This window comes from Neofelis nebulosa, chromosome 1 (assembly GCF_028018385.1).
Source record: "Neofelis nebulosa isolate mNeoNeb1 chromosome 1, mNeoNeb1.pri, whole genome shotgun sequence".
Classification (NCBI taxonomy): Eukaryota; Metazoa; Chordata; class Mammalia; order Carnivora; family Felidae; genus Neofelis; species Neofelis nebulosa.
Window position 1 is genome coordinate 236,915,556 of NC_080782.1, and position 22,803 is coordinate 236,938,358.

At 48.4% G+C, this 22,803-nt stretch overlaps 2 protein-coding genes across 6 annotated transcripts in view; one reads left to right on the forward strand and one right to left on the reverse strand.

Annotated features, from left to right (window-relative positions):
- MTIF3 (mitochondrial translational initiation factor 3) lies at positions 1-17,207 on the forward strand. 5 transcript variants are annotated; one of them, XM_058689079.1, is made up of 6 exons: positions 16-108; positions 7,611-7,686; positions 8,770-8,882; positions 11,892-12,352; positions 15,231-15,388; positions 16,338-17,207. In XM_058689079.1, the coding sequence occupies exons 3-6, from the start codon at positions 8,821-8,823 to the stop codon at positions 16,554-16,556; spliced, it is 900 nt and encodes a 299-aa protein (XP_058545062.1). In that variant the 5' UTR covers positions 16-108; positions 7,611-7,686; positions 8,770-8,820; the 3' UTR covers positions 16,557-17,207. The 5 variants fall into 5 exon arrangements, with proteins under 5 accessions (XP_058545079.1, XP_058545062.1, XP_058545071.1 ...); XM_058689088.1 differs by having other exon boundaries at positions 8,782-8,882; XM_058689101.1 differs by lacking the exon at positions 8,770-8,882.
- Positions 16,541-22,803, reverse strand: part of GTF3A (general transcription factor IIIA) — a 13,134-nt gene continuing 6,871 nt past the window's right edge. Inside the window, exons 4-10 of the mRNA XM_058699271.1 lie at positions 22,189-22,285; positions 21,714-21,802; positions 20,206-20,279; positions 18,914-18,994; positions 18,176-18,405; positions 17,035-17,094; positions 16,541-16,803 (exon numbers count right to left, since the gene is read on the reverse strand). Coding sequence (XP_058555254.1) covers positions 16,639-16,803; positions 17,035-17,094; positions 18,176-18,405; positions 18,914-18,994; positions 20,206-20,279; positions 21,714-21,802; positions 22,189-22,285 — 796 coding nt within the window. The 3' untranslated portion in view covers positions 16,541-16,638. The remainder of the gene's footprint in view (positions 16,804-17,034; positions 17,095-18,175; positions 18,406-18,913; positions 18,995-20,205; positions 20,280-21,713; positions 21,803-22,188; positions 22,286-22,803) is intronic.

The following is a 22,803-nucleotide window of genomic DNA, read 5'->3' on the forward strand; positions in this document are numbered from 1 at the left end:
AAGACGCGGGCCGAAGCCCCGCCCACTACGGAGGGCGAAGAGGGCCTCCCCGCGAGGGCCGTTCCCCGGCTTCTTCCGCCAGACCTACCAAACGTCGGCCCGGCACAGGTACAGCTAAAGGCCAGGGGCGCCGAGGGGGTGAGGGGGCCTGTGGCTGGAGGGCTTGGGCTTAGGCACAGACCTGCGGAGGGAGCGGCCTCGCGCTCGGCCGTGTCCCTGGAAGGTCAGTGCCGCCCTAGCCGCCGAGCGGAGCGCGGAGGGGCGCCGCAGGCCCTGCCGCGCTAGGGCCGTCTTTGGGACCGGGACGCTGCCTGCGCTCGGAAACCGCGGAACCGAGGCTGGACGCCGGCCTCCTCCCGCTCCCCTGGGCGGCCCGCCCCGCCATCGGGGCGCACGTACGGGCACGCACGCACGCCCCACGTCCCCACGCCCCTTCTCTGGCAGAGAAGCGCCGAGAGACCCTCCCCCCCCCCCCCCCCCCAATTCCCGGCGTGGGCGTGGCCGCAGCCGAAACACTTGACCGCGGTCCGTTCTGCGGAAGCGCTCCGCGTCCTGTACTGTAGTCCCTGGCTTCGGCCACATGCCTTTTCTAGAACCCGTAGCCTCCGAAGGAGGCCGTGGCGGGGAGGGTTACTGAGCGATTGCGGGATCTCGGTTTTCCCTACTTACTGTTTAATAGGCTCCGTGGCTTAAGACTCTTGAAAGAAGTAAATAGCTTTCCGACTTGAAAAGCCTCCGTTCCACGTTCGTGGAAGGCCTCCGTCTAAGTACAGAGTGGAGGGGAGTCTGTAAAGTCAACGACTGTTTCTTGTGCCGCGGACGATACAGTAAAAGATAACTGAGATTCGTTCCCAGCCTCCGAGAACTTGCCGTCTAGTAAAGGAGAGAAACAGCAGTAAGAAAATCACAAAATTGTAATTGCGATAAGGGTTATAAAGGACAGATAAACTATACTGTACAAGCACTTGATGTTGAGTTCCACAAACAGATGAGGGAGCAGGGAGAATAGTGGCTGATGGGTGTAGTTTGGAAGGTAATCCGAAGAATGCCCAGAGAAAGGGAGCACTGAGCAATGATCTGGCGGGTTTTTTTTTGTTGTTGTTGTTTTTTGTGTGTTTTTTTTAATTTTTATTTATTTTTGAGAGAGACAGAGATAGAATGCAAGTGGGTTAAGGGCAGAGAGAGAGGGAGACACAGAAGCAGAAGCAGGCTCCAGGCTCCGAGCTGTCAGCACAGAGCCTGACGTGGGGCTCGAACTCACAAGCTATGAGATCATGACCTGAGCCAAAGTCAGATGCTCAACCAACTGAGCCACCCAGGTGCCCCTGATCTGGCGTTTCCTAAGCTTAAGGGAAGAGCAGGGAAGAGCATTTCAACACTGCACCGCCAGTGTCGTTTAGACAAGTAAGAAGTTTGGTATAAAACGATGCTAGAGACGTGGCAAGAGCCTTTGGCCTCATGAACGATGTTGGTCTGTAATTTGGGGCGGTTTTGAGGTGAGGAGGGCATGGGGTGTGGTGAGAGCAACGCAGAGACGGGAAGGGCTTGCAGGGTTCAAGTGTGTAGTTAGGAGACTGGTGGGAATCCAGACAAGAGATGTCCAAGTTCAAGACGTCTTGAACTAGATTGGTGGCAGTGGCTATGGAGAGAAGTGGATGGATTTTGAGTGGTGTTAGGAAGTGAAATTTGTGAGACTTGGTGTTGGGTTAGCTAGGAGAGTGAGGGAGAGCAAAAACGGAAACGATGTGGCTCTGGGTGGACTGTGATGCTGGTCCCTGAGATGATGGTTGTGGAAGAGGAAATGACCGTGTAGAAGATTCATGTACAGGAATAAGTCCGACGTTAATACTGAGTCTGTAGCTCTGGATTTTAAAGCTTAAAAAAAAAAAAGTTTCCTGGATGGTTGGTTATTAAGCTATTTCAGTAAAATAACTAAAATAGAAAATAAATGAAAAATGTCGTAGCTAAATAAATGTGGTTAAGAAATTGACAGAGACATGTGTTGGCTTTTTCCAGTGTTGCAAATCAATGTTCTAGTTCTTAAAAAGCCAACCTGAGTATGGAGAGTACTTTGTTCTCCTTATGGAAGAGCAAAACCAGAGCCAAGGGACAGCAGCGGGCAAGCTCAGTGACCATGCTTCAGTCCTCTGGGATTAAAGCTGTACAACTCAAACCCGTTGAAATGGGGCAGATGGATCGTTGGCAGGTCGACAGGCAGAAGCAAGGACTTTGTGAAACTCCTGTGAGAGGTGTGAGAGGCTTCTTAAAGCCCTAGGGATTGGCGAAGTTAATTTCACAAATACTTAGTTCACTAGACTCTATGTAACTTTGATCCAACCTCTCTGGAAATAACATCAGTACATACGAGCTTGTGAATATCGGCAAAATCAGAAAGAAAAGCCGTGAGGGTGCAAGCAACTTAATCTCTTACAGGACAGGATCATAACCTGTATCGTATCCACATATCATAACCACATATTTAAATCATTTTCCGAGAAGGTTCGTGACAGTACCTCCTGAAGAGATACCACAAAAAGTAATGCAAAATAATCTATCAAGGGGAATGCAGCTGTCCTTTGGAGCAGTAATGACTTGGCCACTTTTTTTTTTTTCTTGTATATGACTAGCAACCTTCCTCATAATAGCCCCAAACTAGGAACGGTCTAAATGCTCCTCAACAGAAAACTGGGTTTAAAATCTGGAGTATATTCATACACTGGGACAATCCTCTGAAATAAAAAGGAACAAACTGATGATACTTGCAACAACACAGCTGAGTCCCCAAAACATGCTGAGATGCCTTTCAACAAAGAGTACATAGTGCGTGGTTCCATTTATATGAAATCTTAGGGCAGACTGGTGGAAAAATATCAGGACAGTCTTTGCCCCTGGCTGGGGACAGAGACTGACTTGGAAGAAGCATGAGAGAACTTTCTGGGGTGATGGTAATATTCTACACGTTGGCAGGAGTTTTGGTTCCAGAGATGTTGGTACTTGTCAAAACCGATTAAAAGATACAGTTAAGGTTTGTACATGTCATTGTATGTAAATTTTGACCCAAAGTGAAAGGAATTGTAGACAAATATTGAACCCTAGTTCATGGTCTGCATGCAGAAGTATTTGAGGATGAAGTGTACCAATGGCTGCAATCTACTTTGAAATGTATCCAAACACAAATGGGTGGAAGAAGGAATAAATAGATAAAACAAGGATAGCAACATGTAGCATCTAGATGAATGGGTATTGGGTGTTAACTGTATAGTCTTTCAACTTTTCTGTATGTTTAAACATTTTCATAATAAAGATGGGAAGAAAATAGTCCTCAAAGAATATTGTTCATTTTAAACAACTGCAGACCAATGGGAAAAGATAACGCAGCCCTAAGCTCACCAGAAATACACAGCGTATGGAGGTAGCCACATGTTTATTTCATAATGTCCCGCTTTATGGCTTAATATTTAAAATCATTTCAATTTCTTATGGAATATGTGGGTCAAACACTACAGCTCCTCCGCGTTGTGTGCATTTGGAATAATGCAGCTGTCGTTTTTCTCCCATGGTCCCAGGCAGGTTAGTGATGGTGTTGAAGAGATCCAAGCTGTGGAGAGAGGACCGAAATTAGTAGGGGTGAAGGGGTTTGAGGGCACTTGTCAGTTTATCCTCCAGTGCTTGCAGGATACATTTTGGGCGATCCAGTCTCAAGTAAATAAGGAATAAAAAAAAAAAAAATTATATGGGTTTTTTTCCCCCCTTAGAGGTAGAGTTAGCTACCGAATTAAAAACTACAACTAGATGCAGATTCCCCCAGTTTAGGATGATCTTAGTAAGGTCTGAGTTACCATGAGACCAGAAATGGATACCCATACTATAAAATTGTGTGATTTAAGTAAACGACTTTAAGATAATTGGCTTTTAAAATAGTTTTGGATGTCTCAGAAGGGATAGCTGTGGCAGAAAGTAACCAAATGCACCAATATTGTCATGAGAATGTAAGCATCTCTATTTCGATGTAGACCACTGGCTCATTCAGCCTACTGTTTGTTTGACAGAGTATCGGAGACGTTTAATCAGAGAAATCTTAATGAGAGGGCAAGGCTTCCTATTTTACGTCCACCTTGAAAGGTTTCTTAACCTTTGTCCTCATAACCCCAGACATCCTATAGCGTAAACTATTTGAAGCCACTTAACATTATCACGTTTTATTCTTGGGGCGCCTGGATGGCTCAGTGTGTTCAGTGTCCAACTCCTGATTTCAGCTCGGGTTGTGATCTCAAGGTTCATGAGTTGGAGCCCCGCATGGGGCTCTGTGCTAACAGTACAGAGCCTGGTTTCGGATTCTCTGTCTCTCCCCCTCTCTCTGCCCCTCCCCTGCTTGCACTCTCTTTCTCTCTCAAATAAATAAACTTCAAAAAAAAAAATAATGTTTTATTACTTATTTCCTTATGTCTTCTTGTTTTGAGGGGGTCCTGACCCAGCGGGTGTTTGTTTGTTTTTTGTGGAGGAAGGGCAGAGAAAGGGAGACACAGAATCTGAAGCAGGCTCCAGGCTCCGAGCGGTCAGCACAGAGCCCGACGCGGGGCTCGAACTCACAAGCTGTGAGATCATGACCTGAGCTGAAGTCGGACACTTAACCGACTGAGCCACCCAGGTGCCCCTAAAAACTTTTTAATTACGAACAGAATTATACAGAGAAGCTGTAAGACTGGTAACAGAACACCTGTGTAACCATAACATAGATTCAGCAAGTGTTGCCATACTGCACGTATATTTTCCGCCACATCCTGTCAGAGTAAGTGGCAGATGTTGCAGTCCTCTACCCCGCAAACAACCAAGTCCCCTCCCAAGAATGGCATTGTCCCTGAGACCATGCACAGGACTTCTCTGATAGCATCTGGTCCATCAGGAATCTCGTCCATATCCAGCTTGTCCCCTGTATCTCTCTTTTTTTCTTTTACAATTTATTGTCAGACTGGTTTCCACACAACACCCAGGGCTCATCCCAACAGGTGCCCTCCTCCATGCCATCACCCACTTTCCCCTCTCCCCACCCCCCATCAACCCTCAGTTTGTTCTCAGTGTTTAAGAGTCTCTTATGGTTTGCCTCCTTCCCTCTCTATAACTTTTTCCCCCCTTCCCCCCCCCCCCCAGTCTTCTGTTGAGTTTCTCAGGATCCACATATGAGTGAAAACATACGGTATCTGTCTTTCTCTGCCTGACTTATTTCACTTAGCATAACCCTCTCCAGTTCTATCCACGTTGCTACAAATGGCCAGATTTCATTCTTTCTCATGGCCAAGTAGTATTCCATTGTATATATAAACCACATCTTCTTTATCCATTCGTCAGTTGATGGACATTTAGGCTCTTTCCATAATTTGGCTATTGTTGAAAGTGCTGCTATAAACATTGGGGTCCAAGTGCCCCTATGCATCAGCACTCCTGTATCCCTTGGGTGAATTCCTAGCAGTGCTATTGCTGGGTCATAAGGTAGATCTATTTTTAATTGTTGGAGGAATCTCCACACTGTTTTCCAGAGCAGCTGCACCAGTTTGCATTCCCACCAACAGTGCAAGAGGGTTCCCATTTCTCCACATCCTCGCCAGCATCTATAGTCTCCTGATTTGTTCATATTAGCCACTCTGACCGGCGTGAGGTGGTATCTCAGTATGGTTTTGATTTGTATTTCCCTGATAATGGGTGACGTTGAGCTTCTTTTCATGTGCCATCTGGATGTCTTCTTTGGAGAAGTGTCTATTCATGTCTTCTGCCCATTTCTTCACTGGATTATTTGTTTTTTGGGTGTGGAGTTTGGTGAGTTTATAGAGTTTGGATACTAGCCCTTTGTCCGATATGTCATCTGCAAATATCTTTTCCCATTCCGTCGGTTGCCTTTTAGTTTTATTGATTGTTTCCTTTGCTGTGCAGAAGCTTGTTATCTTCACACAGTCCCAGTAGTTCATTTTTGCTTTTAATTCCCTTGCCTTTGGAGATGTGTCAAGTAAGAAATTGCTGAGGCTGAGGTCAGAGAGGTTTTTTCCTGCTTTCTCCTCTAGGGTTTTGATGGTTTCCTGTCTCACATTCAGGTCCTTTATCCATTTTGAGTTTATTTTTGTGAATGGTGTAAGAAAGTGGTCTAGTTTCATCCTTCTGCATGTTGCTGTCCAGTTCTTCCAGCACCATTTGTTAAAGAGACTGTCTTTTTTCCGTTGGAGATATCCTTTCCTGCTTTGGCAAAGATTAGTTGGCCATAGATTTGTGGGTCCAGTTCTGGAGTCTCTATTCTATTCCATTGGTCTATGTCTGTTTTTGTGCCAACACCATACTGTCTTGATGATTACAGCTTTGTGGTAGAGGCTAAAGTCTGGGATTGTGATGCCTCCTGCTTTGGTTTTCTTCTTCAATATTACTTTGGCTATTCGGGGCCTTTTGTGGTTCCATATGAATTTTAGGATTGCTTGTTCTAGCTTCGAGAAGAATGCTGGTGCAATTTTGATTGGGATTGCATTGAATGTGTAGATTGCTTTGGGTAGTATTGACATTTTAACAATAGTTATTCTTTCAATCCATGAGCACGGAATGTTTTTCCATTTCTTTGTATCTTCCTCAATTTCCTTCATAAGCTTTCTATGGTTTTCAGCATACAGATCTTTTACATCTTTGGTTAGGTTTATTCCTAGGTATTTTATGATTCTTGGTGCAATTGTGAATGGGATCAGTCTCTTTATTTGTCTTTCTGTCGCTTCATTATTGGTGTATAAAAATGCAACTGATTTCTGTACATTAATTTTGTATCCTGCGACTTTGCTGAATTCATGTATCAGTTCTAGCAGACTTTTGGTGGAGTCTATCGGATTTTCCATGTATAATATCATGTCATCTGCAAAAAGTGAAAGCTTGACTTCGTCTTTGCCAATTTTGATGCCTTTGATTTCCTTTTGTTGTCTGATTGCTGATGCTAGAACTTCCAACACTATGTTAAACAACAGCGGTGAGAGTTTGTCCCCTATATCTCAACATACCTTTTCAGTTGCTTTTTTCAAACACACTGTATTTTATCATTATGTCTCCTCTGTCTTTTTAAAGCAAGATTAGCCCCCCCCCCTCCCTTTTCATTCCCCATAACACTGACTTTTTTTTAAAGACACCGAGCCAGTTGTCTTGTCCTACAGTCTGGATCTGTCCGATTGTTTCCTTGTGCTGTCATCTGATTTGTTCCTCTCTGAGTCTGGCCCTTGTATTCCTTGGAAACTGGAAGCTAAGTGTAGAGGCTAGACCAGGTTCCTGTTAGACCTTTTCCAGCAGGACTGCTTTGCAGAAGGCACCGAACAGGTGCCACACTGCACAAGGAGGCATGCCCTAGGATGTTGGCTTCTTCCCACCGGCGGGATGCTGAGTCTGACCTTAGGTCAGGCAGGGTGACGGCCAAAGTGTGTTTTCCCCATTTCGATTTGCAGGTAATCTTTGCGTCGCCCTTCGGCACCATATGAATACCTCGTTTCCTCATTAGCTTTTTACCTCATGATTTTGCCTCCATCCTTGCCTGAATCCGTGATTTGATTGAAGGTGGCAAAATGGTGATTTCTAAATTACTTCTCTTCTCCATTTATTAGCTGGCATTCTCCTCTAACGAAGAGCTTTTCCTTCACCAACTGGGGATGATTACTGATTGTAGTTCTTCCTAAAGAGGTAGGATGACGCTTTGTTCTTTTTCTTGACCAATTTTCACAGTGAGGAGTCAGGGTAATAGTCACGCAGGGTTCTGGCAAACGATCTTTCTTTTTGATAGATTTTTGCGTATTCAGTGTGTTGAAATAACTTTCAGCCATTATTCTTTAATGTTGAAATTACCGCACATTTGGCCAGTGGGAGTCTGTCCATGCTACCAACCTGTGAATGAAATGTCAACAAACGATATTAAAGTATTATTGGGGCAATCAGAAAACTGGATATTTTAAAGGAATGATTATTTGTTGGGGTAGCGTTATCATGGTTATTAAAAAGATAAAAGAGGGGCTCCTGGGTGGCTCAGTCAGTTAAGCATCCCACTCTTGACTTCGGCTCAAGTCATGATCCCAGGGTCATAGGATCGAGGCCCACATCGGGCTCTGCCCTGAGCATGGAGTCTGCTTAAGATATTCTCTCCCCTCCCCCCCCGCCACTCAAGAGCTCTCTGTCTCTCTAAAATAATGTTTTTTTATGTTTATTTTAGAGAGAGAGCCACTCATAGAGCATGAGCAGGGGAGGGACAAAGAGAGGGAGACACAGAATCCGAAGCAGGCCCCAGGCTCCACGCTGTCAGCACAGACCCCGACTCGGGGCTCGAACCCACGAACCGTGAGATCATGACCTGAGCTGAAGTCGGGCGTTCAACCAACTGAGCCACCTGGGCACCCCTCTCTCTAAAATAAATTTTAAAAACAGATAAAAGAGTCCTAACCTCCTAGAGACGACATATTGAATGACATATTGAAGTATTTGTTGGCAAGATAGGATTTACCTTGAAGTAGTTCATGGGTGGCTGGCAAGGGGGATGGGGGGAGGGGAATAGCCCAGGCCGAGAGGAAGCGGGTTTGGCCACATTCTATTAATTAGGCTGCTTGAGGGATGCTTAGGGTTTGATTATACTATTCTTCCGGGACATGTTTGAAACTTTTCCTAATGACTAGTTTTTTAATTATTTGAACCTAATGTGGGATTTGCGGTTCAGATTGAGTAATCTCACAGCTCTTTTTTCTTAACTGCGTATTTATGTTTTTAATCTATGAAAAGCTTATTTTGAAGGAATGTGTACCTGTTCAGCTTTGCTGACGTAAAGCCAAAATGGAGCTCGTATTGGAGCTTAATTGCTGTGTACATCCAGGAAATTTGAAACTCTCTAAAATGTAAGTAATGGTAAAGAACTTAAAGAAAAACGTGGTTACGGTATTCCTCTACCTTTTCCTCTTCTTGGAAAGTGTTTTTATAGCTTTAAAAACAATTCCCCTTCATTATTCTGCAATAGTCTTTATTTTGTAAATAAATGTACTAGTATAAAAAATACTTCTTCCAGGGGCTCCTGACTGGCTCAGTGGGTAGAGCATGTGACTCTTGATCTCAGGGTCGTGAGTTCAAGCCCCCATTGGGCATGGAGCCTACTTAAAATAAAATTAAAACTAAATACATAAATAGAAATACTTCTTCCCTGTAAAAGATTGAGGAAAAAAATGGCAAGAAGGATAGGGGGAAAAAATCACTTGGGTCTTCGACCACAGACAGCCAGGGTCTTCATAAATTTCTTTTCATCTTTTTCCTATGCCTTGTCTGTTATTTGCTTACTTGTTGTCAAAAATCCTACATTTGGAATTAATATTATCTGTTTTAATGTATTGAGGATTCATTACACACGGCGCGTCAGCTTTCATCTGTTATTGCCAGGGCCGTCCTAACTCACTGTGAAATTTGGTGCTGCGGCTGTTTTCCTGACGATAAATGGAAAAGAGGTCATCTCTGGTCTCTTCAGACTGTTCTACTTTTTGGGTTTGGGGGCTTCCTCCAGCAACAAATACCTGGCTTTTTGGTGAAACAGTGCTATGGCAGCTATTTAAAATCCAATTTGCTCCTGTCTTAGAGCCTTTAGCACAAGGACGGGGCGGGGGGGGGGGGGGGAGTCCCCAGTCCCCAACCAGGTAATGACCAAAAGGGAATTCATGGAATTCATCCCATTAACCGGGGGTGGAGCGTTGGCCGTAGATCTCACTAAGGTCAGCGGACACGTGAAGTGCCAGCCAGAATGCGAAGCCAGGGGACCCCAGCGTCCCTGTACAGTGCTAGGGAGTGACGCGCAGAGGCCCCTCCCGGCTGTTCCCCTTGTCTCAGACATTCACTGAGCACGTCCAGGCTGCGCTGGGCTCTGGGCTCTAGCGTTCGGAACGCAGCCGCGAACAGAATGGGACTGGTTGTGAACATGTGTGCAAATAACCAGATAGTATGTCCGGCAGGAGACGTCTGTAAAGGCAAGGCAATGGCTTTGAAAGCGATGGAGGGTGCGGTATTCTACAGAGCAGGCGGGAGGCCTCGCTGAGCAGTGACCCTGGGGCCGAGCCCCCGGGTTCACGAAGCACATAGCCAGCTGCGGGGCGGGTCCACCCGCGTTACATGCACCCGGAGGAAGGCTGTGTTCACAGGCCATCGAGGCTGGAACCGCGCCGCGGAGGCGGGGCAGGTGCTGCGGGCAGAGGTGGCCGGGGGCCGCTGTCGGCCCCTTCAGGGGCTTGGCTTTCTCCCCCGGAGTGAGATGGAAACCGGTGGAGGGTGATGAGCAGAGGAGGGGCGTCATCTGCCGTGTACCTTGTAAAAGGACCCCTGGGTGTTACGCGGGTGATCAGTTACAAGGGGGGAAGGGCAGAAGCCGAGTGCCGGCGGGGGGCCAGGACCCCTACACCAGGTGAGAGAGGATGCTGTCTTCGGAGCAGGGTGATAGCAACAGGGAAGGGGGAGGTGATTGGATCCCGGAGGTTTGTAGAGGGTGAACAGAGCCAGACCGACGAATCGCTGAGAGAAAAAGGCAAGGGAAGGATGCCTTTGCTGTCTGGGGCCTTGAGCAGCCGGAAGGGCACGCGGCCTTTCTATGAGCTAGGGAAGACCGAGGGAGGAGCAAGAGCGCGGGGGCGGTGGTGTTCCCTGTGGGTGACGTCCGATATCTTAGCGGACAGGTCCGGGCGGCAGGCAACTCTACAAGGTGTGGAGTCAGGGCAGCCCGTGGCGGGTGTTATCCAGCTAGGACGGTGAGATTGCGTGTATCCCTTCACTTTCACTCGATTTACCATGTCTTTTTTTTTTTTTTTGGTCGTATCACTTGCCACCAGAGGCGTGAGGTGGGGGTGATGGGGGTGGGATCGGTGGTCGTACAGCCCAGTGAGATCCAAGCTAGCGACCGGAGGCGGTTTCCGGTTCTAGCGAACACTCCAGATGACTCTCATTGCAGGTGACCCGGGGACCGTTCTTTGAGAAGCACTGCTGAAGGCACCTCGTCCTTTCCTCTTTTGTCGTGGACAGGGCCCCCTCCCTGCGTTCTTGTGTTACTCAGCAAACCCCAGAGGATGTGAGTGGGTCCTCTCATCCCTCCAGCCCGCACCTCTGGGCTTGGCCTAACGTGCAAATGGAAGGAGAGAGACACTTAGTGGGCGAGAGAAGCAAGTGAAAAGCCAAAATGCCGTTAATAAGAGCAGCGGTTATTCCCATGCAGTAAACCAGCTTCACCCCGTGTGCCTAACGCTTAGTTAACGCTTGGTCGTCACGCCTTATTACCTCGTGAGTCATCCGTTCGGTTTATGAGGGCGGCGCTTTGATTCCCGTCGGGATGTTTCCTCTCTGAGAGTCCTCCCAGAGTGCTCCCAGCTTTCCCAGAATAGCGCTTTTGTGTTCTGGATACCTCCAGATACACTGATAAGTTCTCAACAGCTGACTGTATTCACAGTTTATGACTTGGTATTTATGAATCGCCGAGGATGTTATATGTACTGCCTTCTAAATAAACCTGTAGGATGATACTTGCTCTCAGAGTCAGCACTGTAGTGCTCGGGAAATAGATCAAATGAGGCAGCTCGGGAAATAGATTCTCGGGAAATAGATCAAATGCAGCAGCACTGGGGGAGGAAACGATGGAAAACGAAAGCACTGTGCAAATACGGCTTGTTCTGACAGTAGCTTGCACTGGAGCCGGGACCACCGTGACCTAGTGTGACTACAGTCACCTGACAGTCCGTGTCATTGGTGTAAATTTCCCGTGCACGGGTCCACAATGTTTGCAGATGACACAGGCCTGCAGCCCCACACACGCACGCCCTCCGTGCACCGTATCAGACCACGGGGAGGAAATGATGGAACAGTAACAAACCTTTCTCCCTTTTTAGGATGGCCACTCTTCTTCTAAAGAGGCTAACGTTGCATACCGTAAAGACTGGAAATAATTGCATTAGATGTCCTGGTACATACACCCTGCACCAGACCGCACCAGCACGGCCGTCGCTCCGAGCTTCTGGCCCGAGACTGTCCTGCCCGATTCACGCAAAAGCTTTCGGTACTGTTGCAGACACCCAGGACGAAAGGAAGAAGAAAAAGAAGAATGAACCAGCTCTTAGCAACATCGGAAGAAAAATTCACGAGCGGATCATTCACGTGCTGGATGAGGCGGGCAACGACTTGGGCAACATGCACCGAGCAGACGTGATCAGGCTCATGAACGAGCGGGACCTGAGGCTTGTGACAAGGGACAGCAGTGCGGAGCCCCCTCAGTACCAGCTCCTGACGGGGGCACAGATCCACGAGGAGCGCCTGCGACTCCGGGAGCTGGGAAAAGCCCACCCGAAACCCGGTAGGTGACCTGCTGCCCACGCCCTGAGCCCCAGGGACCTCAGAGGGCGTCTGCCGAGGTGCCTCGTGACAGCGGGGGTGTGAGCAGCGGGGTAGTTCACGGCCTCCCCACCGTCTCCCGCATCTTTCTCCAGCTCTCGCTTCATTTCCATTCCTCCTCTCGTCTTTTTTCCTCGATGCCCTGTGGTCGGCGTCGCTTCCTCGTGTAAAATGAGGGGGAAATAGGGAGGCACCCCAGAACGACGGGACCCCTTTTCCTCTTGGCCTGGCCCGGGGGTGGCAGCATCTCTGGTGTCCGGAATGAAAGAGCCTCGGAAGCGGTGGGGTGGGGTCCCTGTTCCCCTCTTTCCCCCTCATCTCTAACGTGGAGGCGCCTGGCCAGTTGGCCGGAAGCCCTTGCTGATCTACGAAGGGATTCACAGAGCATCTTCCACACCCTGTTGGTAGTAAGGCTCATTTACACATTTACCGATCACCTTACCACGGCCTTGTCTTTTATGCCTTATGGAGCCCGGAACTAGACATCAAGTGAAAATTTTTCATGAGTCCTAATAAGTGCTGACCGTTACGAAAGCTTGTTTTATGGAAAACACTCTGGGGCAGGGGCAGGAGACGGGTCCCAGAGCTGCCACAGCGAGGTTGTGTGTCTTAGGAAAATCACACGGTTCTCTGTGGCTCAGTTCTGTGGCACCACATTCAACAAGGATGTTGGCTGGGAAACAAAAAGTCTTCAGAAGAGGCCAACCGGGATGGTAAGGACATCACATTGCATCGCAGAAAAAACGCAGAACAGCACCGAGAAGCTTGGAGAGCTTTGGCGGGGGTGCTCTTTGCAGAGATAGTTGAAGTGCTAAGGTGTTAAAGGCATTAATTTTGTTCCGGTGGCGACGTAGGACCAGCTGCGGGAGCTTGAAGGAAGCGGGGAGGTGTTCCTAAAAGGAGGTCTTTTAGGAAAATTACTTTTGGGAATTAGAAAGCATACCGAAAACTGTACACACCTGTTACCCACCATCCAAGATGAACAAGCGTTAACGTTGTTGTACTAAAGATTGTTAAACGAAACAAAACATTACAGGAAAGTCGAAGTCTCTGTGCTCCCTTTTCCTGTGCCGTCCTCCCTCCCTGCCGCCGTGGACATGAATGTGGGTCTGTGCTGTTAAACTTCAGTGACGTACAAACCCGTGGTATATGGCATGATTCTGTACACATGAAAATTATGTCATGCTGTCTTCAAGAGCTAGGTTTATGTAACAGCTGTAGCTAATTTTTTATAATTACTCAGTGGAATCCTCAGAATGTACCAGATACCGTGGATTGGTCAGGGCCTTTCCATGGGCATTGGGCTCGTTTCCAGCCTTTCATTTCCAGACCAAAGCTGGCTCGTTTCCAGACCAAAGGGCATGTCTGTCAGTGTCTCCAGAGTCTATGGGGCAAATTGTCAGCAATATGTGAAATTTCTTTCTCTACATCCTCACCCATACTTGGTACTCTCATCTAATTTTTGTCCTGCCAATGGGTGAGAAACCCGATCTTATTATTTCTTTGGGTTTCATTTCACCATTTGAGTTGCCTCTTCTGTGAACTGCCTGTGTACATGCCCTCTTCCTCTGCTTGCGTGGTCCCCCCTCCCACCCCCGCCAATTTATAAGATTCTCTGTGTGATGCAAAAAAACCTTATCCTAGTTAGATTTCTTTTTTTTTTTGCCCTTTTCAAAATTACACCATAGTGTCTTTGATATAGGAAATTATCAATTTTTTTCCTTAACAAAATCCTTCTTTTTTTTAATGTTTATTTTTTAGGGAGATAAACAGAGCATGAGCAGGAGAGGGGCAGAGGGAGACAGACACACAGAATCTGAAGCAGGGTCCAGGCTGAAGCACAGGGCCCGATGCGGGGCTCGAACTCACACACCGTGAGGTCATGACCTGAGCCGAAGTCAGATGCTCAACCAACTGAGTCACCCAGCCGTCCCTTAACAAAATCCTTTTAGCCTGAGGTCACAAACATACCCATACCCGGTCTTTTCTTCTATTTTAAAGTTGTATTTTTTCACATGCAGTTAGTGCTCCCAGGAAGATTGTTGTGTGGATTAAAACCTAACTTTTCCCCTGTATGAAAACTCTGAATCTTCCAATGCTTTTACTAAGGAATCTGTTCCTTCCCTGTAATTTTCTAAGTCAGGATTTCCATTGCTGGATACAGGACATAGAAAGCTCGCTCTCGTCTGATGCAGTCTGGCTGACCCCATTGTCACTAGAAGGGCACCACTAAGGGAGTCAGATGAGAAGAGTACTTCCCAGGGGCGCCTGAATGGCTCAGTCGGATAAGCGTCCGACTTCAGCTCAGGTCATGATCTCATGGTTTGGGGTTTCAAGCCCCACATCGGGCTCTGTGCTGACAGCTCAGAGCCTGGAGCCTGCTTCGGATTCTGTGTCTTCCTCTCTCTCTGTCCCTCCCCGGCTCATGCTCTGTCTCTCTCTCTCTCTCTCTCTCTCTCAAAAATAAACATTTAAAAAAAATTTTTGAAAAACGAGTACTTCCTAAACACTGCTCCAGTCAGAAAGAAAAATAAGGCCAATTAAGTTTATCATAAAGCTAAACTTGTTCCTTTTAAAGGACCATTCTTTTGTACTGTCATCAAATGAGGGTACTAATAAATGGAAGCATTTCATATCTAGATACTTGACAGGTAAAAACTGGTACCTTTATGTCTATTTTCCTTGTTTAAAAAGCGTTCACCGGTCTGTCAGACTAAGTCAGGAAGAGGAGCATCCGGGCCCCTGTGGCAACCGCAGATCTCACGAAGTGTGCATGACCCAGCTCAGGTCCCCCAAAGGGACCAGTCAACAGTCCTAAAAAAGTCTCTGTTTTAAACTAGGCCCTACCCTGACAAAGGAGCTAACTTTTTCTTCAAATATTGGACAACATGATTTGGACACAAAGAGTAAACAGATTCAGCAATGGATTGAGAAAAAATACAGAGTTCAAATTACTATAAAGAAAGGGAAGAACGTAGAGGAGCCAGAAAATAAAATGGTAAGTGAAAGCAGGTCTGAGAAACTGCTCACTGTTTGCTGATCTAAAAGGACAATCGTAGAAAGTCTGGGTAACGTGAAGGCAGAGTAGCTGGCGAATTCTACCATGACGGCCGTAGCTTCCCAATTCATTTTTCAAAATGCAAACATAGGCTCCATATACTTTTTCCACTGAAGCATAAGTATCGTCATGTGAAAACACTGCACTTCGTAATCTAGTGAAAGAGTAATGTATACTCTTCTCTTTGACAAATTGTACAGTATCTAACATTTAAGCAGAAAAACATAGATTCATTTTTTTAAAGTCTATTTACGATTTATGAACGCCTCTGAGAATTCTTCCATATAAAGTTAAATGGTCTTTATGAAAAGTATCAGTTTACACTCCCAGGGTAAGTCTACAGAGTAACGACTTCACTTTTAGAGTCCGAGAACTCAGCAGCTAAAAGGCAGCACGAGTCCAGTGGTTTCCGCCCTTGTTCGTGTTAGAATCACCGAGACCTAGGACCCAGCCCAGCTGATCCTGGATCTCTGGAACTGGGTGTGTTTCCCAAATGACTCTGTGAGCGAGTGTTAGGAACCGCACAGGACTGACAGTTGTGGGGATAAGGAGGTCCTCTGCCCGTGCCCAAACCCACCGCTCTGTACTTCTTTTTTCCAAGAGGGTAGTTGGAGCCAAACACAGCCCCTCAGGGCCATTGACAGCGGGGATTTTAAAACTATCGACTTTTAGTGCAGGAGTATAGTTACATGGAGTTTGTAAAACTGCCTGGTTATGGTATAGGTTTCAACGGCTGCTTAACCAGAAAGGCACAGTTTAATTGAGCTAATCACTTAAATAACAGCAACTCAATCAAGAATGCAGATTTGCATGGGTATTAGAGCATTAGCACTAGGAAGAATCGAAGACATTGGTTTTAAATTAATCTTTGGCCGTTCTCCCCTTCTAGGAGGAGATATGTAATCAAATACTCCAAACTATGCCCGGAATAGCTACCTTCTCAACCCGCCCACAACCTGTTAGGGGAGGGAAAGCTGTAATGTGTGTTCTTCGTCATTTAAGCAAAAAGGAAGAGAATGCATATAGAGAAACGCAAGGAGCCCAGAAAGAGGACCCTTTGAACAAAGAAAATGGAAACAACAGAGAATCAGATGTTGTGCATCCATGATTTTAATAAAGAGAAAGGTGCTTCTGGGAGGAAAGAACTGAGCTGGCTGGTCTGTGGTCCTTTAAGCAACGCAATCTGGTGTTCAGTTGAGGGTGAGTATCGCGACCGTCGAGAGCACCCTGTCTTCAGTACAGTTCAGTGACTCTCCGTTTGTAGGCAGAGATGAGCTTTGTCCTTGTTTCTTTTTAGGAGGAATGTATCCACTGAGACGAGAGGCCAAACTCCGTTTTTCACGAGACGGTTTTACCTTTGGAAATAAGAAAGCGAGACAATGAGAACGCAAAATCAAACTATCCAACTAACCTAATAGCTGTACCCCCCAACAGGCACCCAGCACCCCCTTAGAAGAAAGTGAAGCCCGGCGATCGCGTTCCCGGTAGAGCAGCTCACACAGCAGTGACGAGCCAAAAGTACCCGAGACTGCATCCGGCTGGGGGACTTGGGGTTTAAAACCCACAGCGGGCCCCAGTTAACTTACTTTGAGGTTCATTTTCTTCTTGTCAGGGTCATGCACAACGGCGTGCCTAGTGAGACTTTGCTACAATGAAGGGAAAAGAAAAAGTTATGTTTTTGAAACGCTGCCATTTGGGTGCCTATTAATATGAGAACTTCACGAGTTCTTTAAATAAACTGTCGACCTTCTTTCTGTTACATACCGTTGAGGGACTTGACCTCTACTTAAAGATTCTCCCACCAGAGCAGAATTCTTCCTCACATCCTACACCTCATCACTACCTTTCCCGAGGACCCATGTTCGGAATTTAGACAGTCTCGCCACCCCCCCACCCCCGCCCCACCCCGTGGCTTCTGAGTTGCTTCCTGAGGGGGAAGAGGGGGAGCCAGTTCTGGATGAGCTATTCCAGGCTGAAGAAGCTTCCTGTAACTGAATCTAGGCAGCAGCATTCCCAAACACCAACGGAACACCTGACCGGTCTCCCTGCCCTTGATGAGGATGCTGACCGCGATCAGCTCCGAGCTGCTGTCGGTTTGCATCCACGCTGGGCCTGCCTCACTTGTGTGTTCCGTCTTAACCATGGCGCACGGCACACGCTTGGAAGAGTACCGGCCAGAGCGCCTGCCGAGCCGCACGGGGCCCTCCTGTGAGTGTCACATGCTCGCCTGTTCACATCTCGCCCAGATCTAGACTAGACTCCAGTCCTAAGGTCCCTCATGTCCTGATGCCCACTTCTCAATCCCTAGATGGTGAGTCTAAAAGGACACCTAATAGGCACGTGGTACCACAGGCCACTGGTTCTCAAATGTAGGTAGGGAAGAATCACCTGGAAGGTTTGTTACAACACAAATTACTGGGTCCCATCCCCAGTTTCTGATTCGGGGGGGGGGGGGGGGGGGGGAAGGATATGCATTTCTAGCAAGTTCTCTGGTGATGCGGAAGCTCCCGGTCAAGGGCCACACTTCTGAGAACCCCTGGCACGGGCGAATGCGGTTGTTGTGCGGACTTCAGAACCACCCCTGCTGAGGCGAGAGGGGAAGGTCCGGGTCACCCAGCTTTCCCCATCGGCAGGCCCCGGGACACCGTCTTGGGACCCAGGGCTCCCAGGAACCCTGCCGGGAGGCCGCCCGTCTAGAGGACCGCGTTTGTGAGGGCGAGTACTTACTTTCATTGCGAACGTTTTGCCGCAGCCGGCGTGCTCACAGGTGAATGGGCGCCTTTCCTCGTGAAAAGAGAGAATGTGGCTCTGGAGATTAAAGACGGTTGTGTAGGTCCTACCACAGCCTTCCCTGGGACACCGGCACACCTCCCTCTCCGGGGCGTGAGTCTTCATATGTTGCTTCAGGTAATCCTTGCGTTTAAAGGTTTTCTGGCAGACTTCACATCTTACGGCCTCTGGTGGAGCAGACACACACTTAACCCATTTCCCCGGGTATCGCCACGCGGGAAAATTAACGCTGAGCTTGTAAGGCAGGTATTTGGGGCCAAAAAGGTCACGATGATCATAAATCCGAACACCGGCTGCAGTGTCTGTTGCTTGGAAGCCGGTCTCGATGCTCCCACGTGCTGTATTACGCGGAGTCACTCTGTTCCCTTACCAGGGAGCAGGGGTTCCCAGCCTGGTGGCCGTGGGCAGGGGACAAGATCAAGTAGAGCCGTGTCCTTCCTCGGCCTCCAGTACAGAAGGCACCGCCTCCCAGATCGCCCCCCCTGCCGGAGCCTTTCCGGCCGCCAACTGCACGGCGGTCCTCCCCGACCCGGGACCCCGGCTCCCGCACGTCTGCCGGGCCGAGGTACCAGCTTCACCGTCACGGGAACGCCTTTGTCTTAAGGCACACGCCTAGCACTTCACTCTCCAAAACCGTAGGGGCAAGTGTCACTGCGCCACGCACATCCGCCTCACCTTTATGGGCTTCCCTCCTGTGTTTTAGAAGCTCTGTCCATGTTTTTGCCACGAAGGAACATTCTTTTTTGCACACGTAGCCTGTGTAGGAAAAAGCAGATTGGCGCATCGCCTTCTGCGAATACTCAGCGTAAACACCGCTCGTCATTGGAAAGGAAACTTACAAGCCTATACAGTTGCCCTCCTACCTCCCAATACCATTCTGTTCCGTCAGCCGTTGGAGGTGGGAATAAAAACTAAGGTTTGTTTTACAGTAAAACCCAACGACCCCACAGCAAGGCGTTCACTGCACGTAGGGTTTCACCTCAGCACACTTCACGGAAGGATGCCGTGCCCTCTCCCGCTGTGGTCAGTGAGCTGGGTAGACCGTGCGTGGGCTCCCGGCTGCTGTCACTCCCCGGCCGCTGGCTCACGGTCCCTTCCCTCCCTGCTCTGTGCTTGCCTCTTGTTTTCCTCAGAGCTCTGGGGTCCTCTGCGTTCGCCAGACCACCCACACTGAGTCTCGGTGGTTGTGTGCCCATCCCTGGCCGCCTCAAGTCTTACCATCTGGTAGGTTCTGCACTGCAGAAAAGACTCGGGCTGCGACTAAGGGAGAAAATAAGACCCTAGAGGAAACGCTGCGGATGACAGTGGACATTGTGCAAAGCACCGCAGCTGGAAGAATCTGGGTAACAGCCAGCCCGTGTTTCACCCACGAGATACCAGAGTGAAACTAAAAGGAGCGAGGCCACCTCTCAGGCTTCACCTACTACTCTCTCGTTTTAAAAAAAAAACAACCCAAAAACATACTCCATACTCAGAAAACCGGAATACAGATATAAAAACGTCCCTCGTGGAAACAGAACAGATTCAGGTAATTTAATCCAGTCTTTCTGAAAGAAGTTACGACCTGATTCCTCCGGAACCTCAAACTGTTACCCAAGCCCTGCGAGTGCCAGTAAGGAAAAGAATGACACAGGTCGTGAAGACGTTTAAATGGTGGTGGCAAAGCCAACCTCGGCTGGAGCGCTGCACTCAGAAGTGTAACGCACCGCCAGGCACTCGCACGGGCATAAAGCGTTCGCTGCCAACGGCGACAAGAGCGGTGCGTGAACAGGCGACAGGCAGGCCTCCGGTCGAGAGCCTAACACCTCGGGCTGCGGCGTGCCGCCCCCGCCTGGACAGTGTCGAGTTTCTCAGTGTGGCCGTGGAACAGAAGAGAAGGCGCTTTCCGCTCAAAGCGTTAGGCCCGCCGGCACGCGTCGCGGTTAGTGTCTACTCAAAGCTGGTGCCACAGGGGCCCCCGTACGCACCCTCGTGGACCTTCCCGTGTCTCTTCAGCCTGCTGCGGGAGGCGAAGTGTTTCCCACATCCCTCATGGGCACACCTGGGCGAACGACACAGGAGGCGTGAGCCAATCTATTTCCTGGGGGCAGCCCCTCAGGGTCGACGTGAGCTTCGTCCTTTTCCGCTCCCAGAGTCTCTCCCCACAACCAAATCAATCGTAAAAAGGAGATTTAAAACTGAGACCGAATCACAGGTGAAATTCAGGTGACTGGCCAGCCTGCAGACAATAAACTTAGAGAAAAGTACCAGCACCTTTTTTTTTTTTTTTAGGATGTGATCAAATAGTTTTTATCTTTATGCTTCTGAAAAGATACACTGTTTTCCTGGCTACAAAAACACGGCTTGGGTGAATCCCTAAGGCACTGGGCATGGTCTCTGTGAGTTTTAACGCCGCGGCCGAGGGCCGGCGTGGCGAGCAGGCAGCATCAGGTGCACCCGTCTGGCGACTGGTGCAGCGGCACGTCCCAGCTCCGTGCGACAGCCCTCGGTGGCCGCCCGCCGGCCCCGCGTGGGCCAGGAGCACCGCCAGCCCGTGCTCCTCAAGACCTCACCGGGTGCTCCTTCGCACCCTCCCCGAGTCCACCCCCGTGTGTCCCGTCGCCGTTCCTGTCCCTCCTGAAGGCCCCTCGCATGCAAGGCCGACAGGCCCGATCGCTGTGGCTCTGTCGGAAGGGACCGCTTCGTGTCTGCACCGTGACCTTTCATACGACTGAATAAAGCCACTTCTCAGCGCTCCCTTCAAGCTTAACCACAACTGTACTGATCTCACAAATTATTCTGGAACACGTTAGCTATTTCTTTTAGCAAATAAAAGCCAAATTAAACTTTTGACGTGCCCCCGATATAGACGTGGGCATTCGCTGCACAGAAAAATGTTAAGACGTGGCTTCAGAACACTTGTATCCCACCTCTGCATTTCAATCTTTTTTTTTTTTTTTTTTTTTTTTTTAGTTTTTATCTATTTTTTTTTTTTCCAACGTTTTTTATTTATTTTTGGGACAGAGAGAGACAGAGCATGAACGGGGGAGGGGCAGAGAGAGAGGGAGACACAGAATGGGAAACAGGCTCCAGGCTCCGAGCCATCAGCCCAGAGCCCGAGGCGGGGCTCGAACTCACGGACCGCGAGATCGTGACCTGGCTGAAGTCGGACGCTTAACCGACTGCGCCACCCAGGCGCCCAAGGTTTTTATCTATTTTGAGAAAGAGCGAGAGTGCGTGCATGAGCTGAGGAGGGGCGGAGAGAGGGAGACAGAGAGAGAGACAGAGAGACAGAGAGACAGAGATAGAGAGAGAGACAGAGAATCCCCAGCAGGCTCTGCACTCTCAGCACGGAGCCCGTCCCAGGGCTCAGACTCCTGAACCGTGAGATCATGATCTGAGCTGAAACCAAGAGTCGGACTGAGCCCCCAGGCGCCCCTGCGTGTCAATCTTCCTGCCACCTGAAATGCAAGAGACCTCACCGTGGAGAACCTACTTGAACAGTGGCTCACTGGTGTGCTGGCACTGATGGGTCCTCAGCTGCTGGTGTTTCTTAAAGGCCTTCTCACACCCTTCAAAAGTGCACTGTTTGATAAAGGTTCGTTAGACTTTGGAAAAAATCAAAGAGTGGTTCACAAGAGAATTCCCTCAGGAGAAACACACCGTGAAGATTTTACACTTGCTGCCTGCTCCCCCCGAGTTACCGTCGAATCCTATGCCAGGAAGCTTTAAAGATTTAACACATTGGAAACAGCAAAACGGTTTCATTTGGGGCAGTCTACCATAATAAACTTCATTAGCAAAAAAAAAAAAGGATGCTTTCAAAATAAGCCATTATTATGAGAGCTAGTAGTTGGGCTAAATTCAGGTATCTGCCAGACAAAATCTGGTTGATGAGCCCTTTAGGAACATTAGACAATAAGCCTAAAAATATGCAGAGAGTTTAAGCATAGGAAATCATTCATACTTACTACATATTGTTTTTGCTGATTTTCATGTTTGCGTTCAAAATGTTTCTTCAAGTTTGATCTTGTGTTGAATTTCTGATCACAGCCACTAGCTGTACAACTGTAAGAAATTGCATAAATCAACAAAATATTAAACCGAGGGAAGAGAAGTTTTAAGATGTATATATCCTCCTCCTTTATAGAAGTACTGTCCAGGGGGCCTGGGTGGCTGTCGGTTGAGCGTCTGACTTCGGCTCAGGTCATGATCTCACGGTTCGTGGGTTCGGGCCCCACGTCGGGCTCTGCACCAACAGCTCGGGGCCTGGAGCCTCCCTTGGATTCTGTGGCTCCCTCTCCCCGCCCCCCACTTGTGCTCGGTCTCTCTCTCTCTCTCAAAAATACATAAACATTAAAAAAATTTAAAGAAACTCCTGTCCAAAGTACAGTATAAAACAGACTTGAACCAACTCCAAAGCCTTAAAGCCGAAGCGTCAGCCTCACTCTGACGGGATTACCAGGGGACGAGACGCGTCTTCACCCAGGCTTCTGAAACCAAGCACGTTCATCGCACGTCCTTTATGAGCCGGGCACACAGAAGGTGCAAGGCATTACTTCCAAAAGCCCAAACCCTGCTCAGGC

Coding starts and splice junctions, on each gene's coding strand:
- MTIF3 (XM_058689079.1), top strand. CDS start 8,821: ATGGAGCTCGTATTGGAGCTTAATTGCTGTGTACATCCAGGAAATTTG. Junction 8,883..11,891: donor AATTTGAAACTCTCTAAAAT/GTAAGTAATGGT, acceptor CTCCCTTTTTAG/GATGGCCACTCTTCTTCTAA. Junction 15,389..16,337: donor AGGAGCCAGAAAATAAAATG/GTAAGTGAAAGC, acceptor CTCCCCTTCTAG/GAGGAGATATGTAATCAAAT.